Source organism: Taudactylus pleione, unplaced genomic scaffold, assembly GCF_031769625.1.
Source record: "Taudactylus pleione unplaced genomic scaffold, aTauple2 ptg000070l, whole genome shotgun sequence".
Classification (NCBI taxonomy): Eukaryota; Metazoa; Chordata; class Amphibia; order Anura; family Myobatrachidae; genus Taudactylus; species Taudactylus pleione.
In genome coordinates this window covers 9143110-9157443 of record NW_028284472.1, presented here as the reverse complement: position 1 = coordinate 9157443, position 14334 = coordinate 9143110, and the positions used below count along the sequence as shown (strand labels likewise).

Genomic DNA, 14334 nt, shown 5'->3' with positions numbered 1-14334 from the left:
AACTACTGACCAAGGACCAGTCTAGATACAATTACAGGTGGCTCTGCCTATTGTTGAAAATTATCATCAACAAAATCTAGTCAGAACTAGTCTTACCCATAGAGAATGGTATGAATGCTTCATTCTTCTTGAAATGTCCTTCTGGGGTGAGAAAATGTTCTGGGTAAAACTCATCTGGTTTCTTAAAGTAGGTGGCATCTTTTAGTGCAGAGGTCAGTATTGGCATCACTGTGATTCCCTGGGGGAAAACAATCATTTACAAGTTGTCCATTATGTAACTGATAAACAAAATTAAGAAACTATATAACATTTTGTACAGAGCTCATATTTGACCACACCAAAGGTTGAAAGACAAGGTTCTAATCACACATGTGGATTGACACATTGGACAAATGAAGTATTTGACTGAATCAGTATTTTTTGCAATTAAACTAAAATTCAAAGCAGAAAAGTTAGATATTTGGTAGCACTAATTCAGTTAAAATGGAGTCTACATAAAATATCTATAAAACAAATGGTGGAATATTATCCCACATAATGTGAACTGTGTTATTATTATTATTATTATTATTAACCTTTATTTTCTGGTGCCACATAAGTTTCGTAGAGCCTTACAAAGTACATTAAGCAAATGAGCACATAAGAAAACAGTTATTACTAGTACCAAACAATGCAGGACAAGGACATGGTTTACACACATTGCTGCATTAGAAATCATAACATTTAAATAAGCAGCAGGGCATCAGCAGCCAAGTGTTAGATGCCATTGCAGGGAGTTAGAAGTAAAAGAAAGTAAAAATAAACCTAGGAGAAGCAGATGAGGGAAGAGGGCCCTGCTCGTGGTATCTTACATTCTCAAAGGGAGGGACAGACAGACAGGGGTGACACGGATGGGGTAGACAGTAAAGAAGGTTCATGGAGCAGTTTGTCAGGATTAGAGCTGGAAGTCTTTCATGAAGAAGTGGGTCTTGAGAGCCCATTTATAAATTAGTAGACAGGTGGAGAGTCTGATAGGGAGAGGAATAGAATTCCAGAGGTAAGGAGCAGCACGGGCAAAATCTTGGAGACAGTAGTGGAAGGAAGAAATCAGTTGGCAGGAGAGGTGACATGCATTTGTGGAGCAAAGTGGGTGGGTAGTTGTGTGAAGCGAGATGAGGTCACATATGTAAATGAGAGAGTATTGGGTGAGGGCTTTGTAAGTGAATGTGAGAAGCTTGAATTGGGTTCTTAAGGAGAGCAGTAGCCAGTGTAGGGCTTGGAGGAGAGGGAAGGCAGATGTAGAACATCTGGAGAAGGAGATGAGCCAAGCAGCAGCATTGAGGACATATTGGAGTGGAGAGAGTGAGAGTCAGGAAGGCCAGATAGAAGGAGGCTACATTAGTCCAATCTGGAGATGACCAGTGAGTGGATGAGGGTCTTAGTAAGATCCAGGGTGAGAAAGAGTCCAATCCTAGAAATATTTTTGAAATGAGAATGGCAGGACTGCAACAGGTGCTGAATGTGTGGTTTGAAGAAGAGGGAGGATTTGAGGATAACTCCAACTCCTGTCAATAGGTAATGAAATTGTGGGAAGTGAGGTTATGTGGGAGGGTGGGAAAAAATGGAGGAGAGAGATGAGTCAGTAGTTGGAATTGTGTTAGGATCAAGGAAAGGTTTTCTTAAGAATAGGGCAGACAAGTGCATGGTTGAATGCAGAAGGGACAGTGTCTGATGAGAAGGAGAGATTGACGTTGTGGGCAAGATGGGAACAGGCAGAAGGACAGCGGTAGTGGGGAAGGCAAGAGGAGATAGGGTCATGGGAGAGGTGGAAGGTGGACCAGATGAGGGACATGACTTCCTCTCCAGATACAGAAGAGAAATATGTCAGAGTTGGTAAAATTGATGACGAGGTGTGGTCTGGGAAAGGAGGGGGCGAAATGCTGAGGGTCTAGTGGGGTGCCATGTCCTGACATAAGAAGTTAATTTTAGATGTAAAGTAGGTGGTAAAGTCAGGGGCAGAGATTGATAAGGGGAGGTGAGGATTGGGTCGGCAAGTGAGTTAAAAGTGGCATAGAGACTCTGTAAATTTGAAGTCTAGGAGGAGATGAGGTTCTTGAAATATGACTGATTAGACAGGGAGAGAGCAGCACTGTAGGATGAGAGCAAATTTGAAATGGAGGAAGTCTGCCTTAGAGCATAATTACCTCCACTGTCGCTTGGCTCATGAACACTTTTGTAGGTATCTGGTGCATTTGGAATGCTAGGGTTGAGGTGTGGCATATGTGAGGGTGAATAGTGAGTCCATGAGCAACAAAGTCAAGTAGGGAGAAAGTTGTGTCGATAGCCTCAAGGTTACACTCAATTATGGTAGCCTTAAGAGGTAGATGTGGAGATGGAGAAAGGAATAACTTAGAAGAGAGTAGGTGATAGTCAGAGAGGGGGAATGGAGCCATGGTATAATCTGAAATATCACAGCAGTCAGTGAAGAACAGATCAAGTGAGTGTCCACTCACATGGTAGGAGGTCCATGGGAGAGACCAAATAATGATGTGATGGTAAGGATGTTGAAGTCACCTAAGATAAGGGTAAGAAGGTCTGGAGGGGATAGGAAATTGGGGATCCGGGAAGCAAAGTAGATAAGGAATTTTTAGGTAGGGCCAGGGGAACGATAAATGACTGCTTCTTGAAGGTGAACCAATTCAAAGAGTTGAATAGCATGATCCTTCGAATGTACAAAATGAGGGGAACGGATCAGGCGGTATGAGCTGGAAGGAATAACCGGAGGATAGAAGTACCCTAACATCACCACCATGGTGACCTCTGGGTCATGGTTTATACACTGGTTCCTTGATAGGATCTTCTTTAATACAGTTAGAGGGAGAAGTATCAAACCTTCTAAAGAGAGGTTGCCCATAGCAATCAATCAGCTTCTGCCTAACATTTCATAGAATGCACTTAATAAATGCTAGCTAGAAGCTAATTGGTTGACCACTTGACAACTTGTCCACTGTTTGTAAAGAGAGGTGAGGAGAACCTTATACTGTACTCATCCCTCTACATGCTGAGTTACTCATATAGAACCATTATCATAGTCACTGCAATGTTTTATACTTAAACACTGTTTTTTAGAATATTAATACTATTGTGTTTGTTTATTTTTATAAGTTTTGTGTAACTACTGTATAGATCTCTTTTTTATGAATTCTGTTGTGAATATCCATTACAAACTGCAACTTTATGATATGCACTAACAAATTTGAAACAGTGACATACAGTGAGGTCAATGGCTGGAGAGGCACACATGGATATGGGTCTGAGTGCTAGGAGCCTGTCTCATCCCCTCCTCACGGTAACTCTCCCCTCACTACACTAAGCTTCAGTGTCTCCTAACGGCATCCCTGTGTCTTCTCTTGCTGCTGCTGACTGAGCTCAAATGTCTAAACACTGCAGTGCACTTCCTGGTCACATGACACATCTAATGTGTCCATCAGTACACAAGGCACACACCCAATACTCAGAGGCATGCCTCTATTAGCTCTCTTGCCAATGCACTCAGCTTACTGCCCATGGTGTGGTCCCACCACCAGCTCTGCAAGTATCTAACTATACAGAAACAAAGGCTGATCTATTGCTGCCTCAACTATCGTCTCCCTGCAGTCCCAGGGAGCTTCAAAAAGCTGGTGAGTGTTAACTATAGAAATGGTTTCAATAAACAAAGATGTTTATATTTTATAAATATCTGCTTTGTATTATTATAATAATTTTTATATCAAATCTAAGGTTTATGACAGGGGACTCTCTGCCACCCCTGCCTACCCTGACTGCACTTCCCTGACATGAAACCCACCTTTGGAAGAAAATAGCCCCTGAAGGTGATGTCCTGAGTAGTTGCATGAGGGAGATTATTGGGTGCAATGTCACCAAAACGCTGAATCTCATGAATGACGGCGTCTGTGTACGGCAATTGTTTCCTGTGCTCTGTCTGTGGCTGAGCTGATCCAACCACTCTGTCAATTTCATTTTGCACTTTTTCTGTCAATAAAGAGAAATTGTATACATTTTAATACCTATCGCATATTTATAGCCTAGATCCGCAATCCGGGGCTGTCTGACAACTTTTAGCCTGGGGAGAAATGCAATCAAGTGGCTCCAGCTTTTCTAACAGCGCACTGCAATGGCAAAATAGATGTCGCAAAAAAAACTGCAGGTGTGGCTTATTTTATGGGAATGCGGTTTAAATTAGAGATGTGCAGTTCAGTTCTCCAGAAATCCGAATTTTGTGAATCCGTGTAAATCCGAGTCAATGTTCTGATCTCTTGAGGAGATCCGGATAAATCTGGGTCACGGTTCTGATCTTTTTGTGGTTTGGAATACGGATTTTGTTTAAAAAAAATCCAGATCCAAAAGCAAAACACTTGAGGGTGGTTGTGCAAAACCAAATCCAGATCCAAAACCTTGAAGGAGATACAGATCCAAAACCAAAACATGGGGGTCGACGCACATCCCTAGTTTAAATGTGTAATGAAATATATGAAAAGTCATTGGGTCTAATTCAGACCCGGTCGCAAGCGCCGATGCGCTTGCAACCGGGTCGATGGTCCCCACAGAGCATGCGCATGACGGAGCCGGCTCCGTCATGCGCATGCGCGAGACCCGGCTAGCGACGGGCACTCCGTCGCTAGGGGTCTCGTTGCAGACGGGGCGAGCTGTCGATGTTGAGTGACAGCTCGCCCCATTTGCTGGGCGGGCCGGGTGCGTGCCCGGCCAAACGGAGGCGTTCCAGTCGGAACGCTTGCCGTTTGGGGGTGGCCCCACTGACATCATTGATTATGTCAGTGGGGAACTTCCTGCTCAAACAGAGCAGGAAGTTCCCTGGGGCTTACGAGAGCCCAGACCCAACCTTAGGGTCTGGTCGTAAGCCCCGATGGTCACGATGGTGTCGACCATCGCGACCATCACCCTGGTCGGTTGCTAGAGCTGTGGGTGGTAACCCACAGCCTAGCGATCGACCAGAAGGCGGCACTTAAAAGAGTAAGTGTCCGCCCTCATTCAGAGCGATCGCTTGCAGCAAGCGATCGACTCTGAATGAGGTCCATTGTGTCTAAGAACTATAACACTGGTTCCCTGGGGCTTACGAGAGCCCAGACCCAACCTTAGGGTCTGGTCGTAAGCCCCGATGGTCGCGATGGTGTCGACCATCGCAACCATCACCCTGGTCGGTCACTAGAGCTGTGGGTGGTAACCCACAGCCTAGCGATCGACCAGAAGGCGGCACTTAAAAAAGTAAGTGTCCGCCCTCATTCAGAGCGATCGCCTGCAGCAAGCGATCGACTCTTAATGAGGTCCATTGTGTCTAAGAACTATAACACTGGTCTGCGTTTTACATTTTTTTGCCTGAGGTCAAGGTTTTCCTAGGTGATCTTTTGTATGTAGTGGATGGTAAATTCAAACATATAACTCATTTAGCTTAATCAGGTCAGGTTTTTTTGCTCTCTCAAATTTAAAAAGCTCATAGTTCGTAAATAGATGATATAAAAGGTTGGACATGATTATGTTTATTGTTTCAAAGCAGACTTACGTTTGCATCAAATGTACAGTATAATATATATGGAAATGGTACACAGATAGTTATTCTGGAATAAAGGATCTTTTCAAAGACTTTCATGTGTGTTATGTACCTGGGACATTTCTGTTGAGGCACCAGCAATAGTCCGCAAGCATATTCACAGAGCTCAAGCCAGCCTACCAGCACATGGCAAGGGGGGACTCCATTTACAAATTTGCCCTGGGCTCCAAATACCCTAGTTACGCCACTGGGGATAACCCTACAATTATCTTCATTAATTTGTCTCTGCCATATTTTGTCTAAATCGTTTGCAATTTGCTGTTCTGCACCATATTAATAACCCTACATACTGTAGGTTATTTATCATCAGCAAAAATGACCAGTCAGAATCAGATGAGATTGAAAGGGACAATACTGATCCATATTATGTATAATATTAGTCTATTTTCTATTTTAACTAGAGTTTATTTTTTATTCTTCAAACAGTTATTTACATATGTTTATTATTTATTAACAGTTTCTTATATAGCGCAGCAAATTCCGTTACACTTTACAATGTTGCATAGATATAGTAGTTCTCACCTGATGTACAGGAATGCTATGCTAAAAGTAATCATCATATGTATGACACATAAATTCTACAACCAATCAGATTTCTTCAAAATGTAACTAACTTATAAATCAATGCTAACCACTGTGCGATCATGCTGCATTATTCTTTCCTATGGGCAAAGAACTCTACAGTGTATTTCACAACAGGATGTAGTCGGCATCTCGACAGTCAGAACCTAGACGCTCACTATAAGATCCGACGGTGACAATGCAGACAACTTCAAAGGTAAGTATTAAGGGGAGGGTTCTTGGTTAGGCTGTGGGGAGGAGGGGGGGGGTTAGGCTGCGAGGTAGAGGGTTAGGGTACCGAACTGAGGGTTAGGATTAGGCTGCAAAAGGAAGGATTAGGCTGTGGGGGAGAGGAATAGGGTGTTGAAGGTGAGGGTTAGGATTAGGCTGAGGGGGAGGGGGGTGGTTAGGGTTAGGCTGCAGGGGACAGGGTTAGGTTGCAGAAGGTGAGGGTTAGGATTAGGCTGTGGGGGAGGGGGCGGTTAGGGTCAGGGATGGGGATAAAGTTAGCCTTAAAATACTAACCAAAAATCGCTGGCATTTTCACCATTAAGATTCTGCTGCTGGAATTCTGAACGTTGGGATTCTGAACATAGTGATGCCGTACCCTACCCTTTCACACAGGGAGTGCATTATACTATATATATTTCTTACTTTGGATTTCTGGGTTTTTCATCATATACAGGAGGCCCCATCTCAGAGTGGTCGAGGTTGTCTCCATACCAGCGCCAAACAGGTTGCTGACCAGTGCAGTCAGATTTTCGTTGTGGAAATACATGGTAGACTCTGGCGTCCCCTGTGCAATATGAATATAATGTCATTATACTGATTTGTTTACTAGTATAATAAATTTGCATACGGTATAAAACAGATACAGATACATTTATGGCAACAAGTGGCAGCTACCATGTTATTTAGTAATGAAATAGGACCAATGGTGATTTATTTTTAAAAAAAATACTGTAGGCAGCCCTATATGTACCATCACATAGTAGCTATGGCAGATAGTTATCAGTTACTTCATTATAGTACAGTCACTTTGGAGTACATGATGAATTGTGGAAGATGAACCATGTAACTGCTTTGGGGAACATTTACGGGATGTAGTTTAAATCCCGGTAGCCAGGATGCTGGCACTCAGAATGCCAGCACTGAAATACCGACACCAGTTAGAACCCCGGCGCCAACATCCAGACCCCTGCCTTCCCGATGGTAAGTATTAGGGTTAGGGGTTAGGGATAGGGACTAGAGGAAGGGATAAAGTTAGACACTGGGGGGAGGGTTAGTTTAAGGCCCCGGGGGGGTTAGGTTTAGGTTTAGGCTGAGGGGGGAGGTTTAGGTTATGGGGATGTAAGGTTAGGTTTAGATGTAGGGTTAGAACATTCATTCCTACTCTCCCGGGAATCACGGGAGGCTCACGATTTTTCGGGTAACCCCCCGCACCCCCGGAAGAGTAGGCATATCTCCCGCATCCCGCCCACTTCCTAGTGAAGTGGGAAGGATGGGGAGAGTTTACCTGGAATTTTCGGGTTTGTAGGGAAGGGGCGGGGATAAATGGCGCAAATCACATCATTTAGTCCTGCCTCCTCCTTACGGACCCGCGATTCGCGGGTGTTTCCTGTAATGGGGCGGGGTCTAATGCCGTCTATGGTCTGGCCCTGCCCCCCCGAAGAGGAGAGCAGCAGGTCCCAGGAATGTTGATAAGTATGGGTTAGAATACTTAATGACAGGTGTCGGTAACCTAATCCTGTGGGGATGCCGACGTCGGCATTCTGACCACTGGGATCCCAAGCACTGGCATTCTGTACCCAATCCACATTTACAGTGGGATGTAAATGTCTCTCAGGTGGATCAATATACCCTGCCTTAGAGCATTGCACACAGGTGTCGCCCTATAATAACACTCACCTCCCTGCTCCCAAATACACGACCACTGACGTGGCCGATAGACAGGGCTACTGAGCATGCCGTCATCTGGATGCGTCTAATCTTAGAAGCATTGTAAATAGAATTACTGTAAAAAAAAAGGGGCAGATGGCGCTCACAGGAGGGGTATTGGCGTCTAACCACTAGCTGCTCTTTCGAAAAGTATCCCCACTTCCTTAGAGAGTAAAAATAAATAGATTGATAAAGCGCTCTGTGGTTTTGAGGTAGATAAGTGTGGTCAATGTCTGATGTGTTAATAAAGGATAATGTGGCCCGTGTAAGTCCAAATGAAAGAAATATGAACATATGTAAACTGACTGCTGGGCAAAAACTTGAGGCTGGAAATTCAAGACCAATGTCCCGTGTGATTAACAAAGTTCCAGTAGGAAAGCAAAGTTCATCGGCGTGAGCATAAAAATCAGTAGTGGATGTTCATCCGCATTTAATGTACACAGTGTAAATGATAATGTCCCAATGAACAGTAGGTGTAACAGTTCGGCAATAACTGTCGGCAGGGTGTTGCATAAATGGAGATATCCTTGCCCAAAAGCCAAAAGTTGCTGTTTGTTGCCACCTCCTTTACTGTTCTCACCACCTCAGGAAAGGAACGCAGTATCAGAGTGACAGGGACACTAGAATGCAGTATCTAGGCAAGGAATTGTACTTACCCGACCATGATGTCTGCTGGTCCTTCTTGTCCCTGCGTCCACAATCGCTGTGTGTAAGTGTAAGTGAGGGGCCTTAGGTGGATGAACTACTGACTATTAGAAAAAGATTCCTGCACAGGAAGGCCAAAGAGATTATTGTGTGGGGCACTCTTAATTGATAATGAAAAATTGATAAATTGGTAAAATTAAAATATAAACTTTTAATAATATTTGTTAAAATAATAGTGTACCAGACACCAAGAAAAATATGGCAAGGTGTCCACTAGTGAATATATAAATAGGTAAAAATTGGAGTTGAAAAACAACAATTTCAATAGTAAAGTCCTGCTTACACAAAAGAAACTTTAGCAGGAAAAAAGTAGGGCGAAAGTAATATGATCTATTCCTCTATCCCGTATATGGGGAAAAGAGAAACCTCATATATACATATATCTGTATATACTTATATACAGCAGCAGTCACAGGTAAAAGTAATGCTACAAAAATTGTCACTGATAATATACAATACCTATGTTAGGTGTAGATAATCTTAGTCATTTTTATAAGGCACCAGAAAACATGGATCAGCTTAAATTGTTGAAAACATTTTTTGTTCATTAAATTAAGTCTAATCTCAAATGCAAAGAGAAGAAAGTAATCTCTGATATTACATATACAGTGTATGCAAACATAGGGAAGGACAATGGCCCTCATTCAGAGCCGGACGCTCTGAGCAGAGCGCACGCTCTGAATGAGGGCCGTCCTCCATAATTATGGAGCGTCCTCCTGGACGCTCGTATAGCTGTGGGTCACCACCCACAGCCTATACGAGCGTGCAGGTTGATGGCCGCGATGGTCTTGAGTTTCTCAACCGCAAGGCCGGAGCCAAAATCACTCCCACTGACATCACTAGTGATGTCAGTGGGCCGGCTTCTGACGGTAGGCGTTCCCTTGGGAACGCCCCCGTCTGGGAGGCACGCCCCCGGCACGCCCACCAAACAGGGCGTGCTGTCAATCAACATCGACAGCACGCCCCCTTTGATCAGACACAACGAGCGAAGGAAAGTCCTTCGCTCGTCGCGTCTGGCGCATGCGCACGACGGAGCTCCCTCCGTCGTGCGCATGCGCAGTGCACACCATCGATCCACTTGCGAGCGGACAGCCGCTTGCGAGTGGGTCTGAATCAGGCCCAATGTTGCTATGCTAGGAGTCAAATGTCAGCTCTCAGATGCCGATACATATAGTCCTGTTGATAGATTATATCACTATCATAGACAGTGCACGCAGAGACAACCTATGGAATTGCAATAGTGATTTTTGACAAGAAATGCTGAAAATCTGGATACAGTTCTCAATGCTGTATAAAAAGTCTGAATCGAAATCACACATACATTATTCCCAAGTGACATATATTTAAATTGAGCATATATGGAATAATGAGAGGTCAGTACATAAGTTGTTTGCATACATGTCCCAGACAGACTTAAGAGTGAATAAATATACAGAAAGAAGTAAAGTCAAAACACTGCTAAGTGTCACCTCACTTCTGCTTATACATAGAAATAGTGCAAGCCATGTAATGAGAGAGCGAGGAGACTAGTGTCTATTGAAACAACAGCAATGGTAAGGTCTGTTAGGACTCTGCCAGGTGTTAGATAGACCCTGTTACACCATAGAGGCATTGCAGGGTTAAATACGCCCAGGAGCAATCAGACCACTACCAGGAGAGATATTAAGTGCCTATTAGGCCATACATATGCTATATTATAAGCGATAATTCTATACTGTGCTGCTGTGCTCTCTTCCTGTCAGTATGAAGATTGCAGTATAATTGGTATATTGACCCTGAGTCAGATACATAAACAAATACAATGTCTGCTGTGAATCACACAATGGCGATCACATGTATATACTCTATACTCTATACTCAGCTGATAGACGCTGTGGTAAAGGCTGTAGGTCTGCAGCTCGCGTGTAAAGCATCCAGTCCGGCTCAGGGAAGATTAAAGCTGGCCACCCGCTAGACCAACTTACATCCAACCAGCCAACTAGTTGATTGGTTGGAATGAAAATCTGGTAAGGTATGGGAGTAACTGATGATCAGCAATTTGCTCCTAAATGCCAGAAAACAGATGAAAATGGTCGGTCAGACAAGTTTGTTAAATGTTTGATCTAAACTATTTGATAAAACAACAGTTTTGGTCCATTTTCCAGTGTTTGGGAACAAATTGCTGATTGTCATTTGCTTTCATCCCTTACCAGATTTTCATTCCAACCAATCAACTAGTTGGCTGGTTAGACAGATAATCTTTAGATGTGTGGCTAGCTTAACTCTGCAATGGATCATGCAATTGCGGTCATGTGTGCCCCACACAATAGTCTCTTTGGCCTGCCTATGCAGAAATCTTTTTCTAATTGACTATTTATGACTATTGGGTGCACCACCAACACCATTATTGCCGCAAGGGAAATTCTCCCATAGCATATATCATTACGGTTAGTTTATCTATATATTTACATCCTTATTCATAACATTTATTTATTGTTTTTTGGTGCAGAACCTTATTTCCCATTTTCCCTTTTCCTGTTTTTCTATGAACTACTGACTATGCAATCAAGTCAAGTTAATAACTATTTATTAAACAGTTGATTAGGACAAAAAATACCCTTCAAACAGGGATTAGTATTTAAAAGTACAAAGGTAATGTGGTAGTGTCCCAATGCGTTTCATCTCACTTGGAGACTTTTTCAAGGGCAAATGGTGGTTGTTATGCTCCTTCCGTCAATGGAGGCACTAATATTCAACTGAGATGTAAATTATACTGTACCTCTAGCTGCTTAGCCAGGAAGACATCAATCAGATTCCTCTGGTCATTCACATCCAGCTCTTTCTTCTGTTTTGTAAATGTCGCTCTTATGAAGTTCTCAATCTTTTTACTGTTTTCAAACATTATTTTGTGAACGCCCGGCACCCATTCCATCACAGTCGGAAAACTATTGTACAGCTTTAAAAGAAGAATGATGTTTTAAACAAATCTGAAAGTTGAATTGAAGCTTTAAATTATTGTCATACTACAGTATATATAGTCTAACACTCTGATCTAAGTTATTAAAACACAAAAAATAAGTTATGTTTAATTAAATAGAAGTTTGCTATCATTATGTCGCTGACACTGTAAACTGGTGTATTAAGGGCTTACTATCTTTATTTCTCCCAATATATTTATTCGGTGCCTCCACCCAAACCTCATTGTCTCTGTTCCCCATTAGCAGGCTTGGGACAATCCCCTGAGGTAAGTTAATTCCAAGCTTTGCCTATTCAGAGACATACAGCATAGAAGAATTGCTTTGGCTTATAAATAAGATATGTAGTGAGAACAAAATGTTTTATTTATTCCGGAACTCATCTTAATCCAACAAAATGAAGAATCATGCAATGGAATACTGACAACAACATGTCGTTAACACCTATCATTGCTAAAATGCTATAGTCAGATTTCTCTCGGGTAGAACTTTAGCTTGGTGTCAAAATGAACTTTTTGAATAGAAACTTCCTCCCCTCCAAACACTTCCCAGACTATGCCAACCTCTATGTAGGTAAATGTAAAGCTGGGTACACACTGAACAGATATATCTGCAGATGATGGTCGTTCATACACACTGAATGACTATCATCAGTCTCTCTGCCTAAACCTAACCCTCCCCCGTTAGTGCCTAACCCCCCAGTGGTGCCACCCTGACAGCCCCCTAGAGGTGCCTACCCCTAACCTCCCCCCCAAACTCTAACTGTAACCCTGCTGTGGTGCCTAAACCTAACCCTACCCCCCATGGCTAACAGCTAAGATACCCTGGGGTACCTTCGATCGGGATGGCGGCTGTCGAGATTCCGCCATCTGGATTTAGATAGGCATTGGGTTTTTCATGCCTATATTTAGTCCCTGGTCGGGCTTTCCATGGCTTGCATCCCGTCCGCCAGCTTAATAACTACATCTTCTGTGAATAACGTAATTCACAGACATATCACTGGTACAAACTGGCCGACTGGGCACCCAATATGTTGGCCGATCAATTGATCGGCCAATATATCTGTCAGTGTGTACCCAGCTTAAGGCCTCTTACTTAGATAAGGCCACTCAGCTTACTTAATTAACTCCAATTTCCTCCCCCAAGTCTTTATGCACATTACCATATACACACACTAAAGATCCTTGTTCATTATCTATTGTGAAAACTGATCTATGACAATATACAAACTTTCATTTATCTACCTGTGAAAGAAAACATATATATATATATATATATATATATACTAAATACTGATTCTATACACAATCCCTCATTTAAGTCTTTTATTGTTGCAACATTGTTTCCAATGTGGTAGTGCACTTAGTAGACAATGTCTCTTTTTAGGTTTGCTTATATGCTACAGTTGCAAGATTAGCTTTACGAGATACCTTTAGTAATTACAGCAGCTGTTCCTGTCTATCTTTGATTGCCGTCCATATGTAATGTTTCAAATAATAACTTGAAAGACTCTAGCACACTAGATCAGGATATAGGGTGCATTCAGTGCTTACTCTATAGATCTTTTTTTCCGCAATAGGAATATAGATAAATGTTTTTATACATATACATTTTAACCCTTCATGTGTGGAATTGGAAATGTTGTGCTTCAGATCCCAAACGCCAATCAGGAAATAGATGTAATCCATATTTTATATATGAACATTTTTTAAACAAATATTAGCCAGTTAAATGGTCAAGATAACTGAGTGCTTTGAATAAGCTCAAAGGCACATAGATGGAGATGTACTACTGTAAGCCTTGGAGATAGATAAAGTACCAACCAATCAGCTCCTAACTGCCATTTTTCAAACACAGCCTGTAGGTAGGAGCTTATTGGTTGGTACTTTCTCTTTCTCCACTTTATCACTCCTCAAGGCTTAGCACATCTCCCAAATAAGCTTCTTGGATTTTGGGAGATGTACACTACAGCTTTAAGAGGTCTGTCATGATGTCATTATGGCTGTATTGGAGAGGTGGAATTTAGTGTAAAATAAATGCCTAATTATGGAGGGATTAACCGCTATTCCACTTACTGCTAACCAGATAAGTGCTTCTGATTATTTGTTTCTGCCTTTTTCTCCTCCTTTCTACTCCTTTTATCTCTAGCCTTTTACTTGCTGTCTCTTTATTCTTTCTCCTTCTTTTCCTTTATTTCCCCTTTCATTTTCATGTATCCTCCCTCCATTTAGCTGTCTCTACACTGATTGCCCCTCCTCCTCTCACACCTACCCTGGACCAGTTGACAACTAACATTTTTGAAGTGGCTTTTCCTTGTCTCTTTTGGAGGCATTCCAGGTCGGGTAGTTGATTGCTTCTGTAAAGGTCTCCATATCCATGGGTCTTTTTTTCAAGAATGTATTGCTTCAGGACACTTTGGTTCTGTGTAATATCAATCACTCCAAAACTCATTAAATGTGCAATATGTGGTCTTTTCCCATTCCTTCTAGAAATTTTCCTGGTGGTTTATGCATATCGGTACCAATCTGGGCTCAGTGGTTGATTCGATTTGATGGTGCACCTCTCATAATG

At 42.4% G+C, this 14334-nt stretch overlaps 1 protein-coding gene across 3 annotated transcripts in view; it reads right to left on the bottom strand.

The window, feature by feature from the left end:
• LOC148533751 (cytochrome P450 2K1-like) overlaps window positions 1–14334 on the bottom strand; it is a 29052-nt gene that overhangs the window by 3484 nt on the left and 11234 nt on the right. For 2 of the 3 annotated variants that reach the window (XM_088467336.1, XM_088467338.1), the window contains 4 exons: window positions 11568–11744; window positions 6821–6962; window positions 3827–4011; window positions 97–238 (listed from right to left, as the gene is read on the bottom strand). In XM_088467336.1, coding sequence (XP_088323462.1) covers window positions 97–238; window positions 3827–4011; window positions 6821–6962; window positions 11568–11744 — 646 coding nt within the window. Of the gene's footprint in view, window positions 1–96; window positions 239–3826; window positions 4012–6820; window positions 6963–11567; window positions 11745–12925; window positions 12938–14334 lie in introns of all 3 variants that reach the window. The other variant, XM_088467337.1, reaches the window with a different exon arrangement.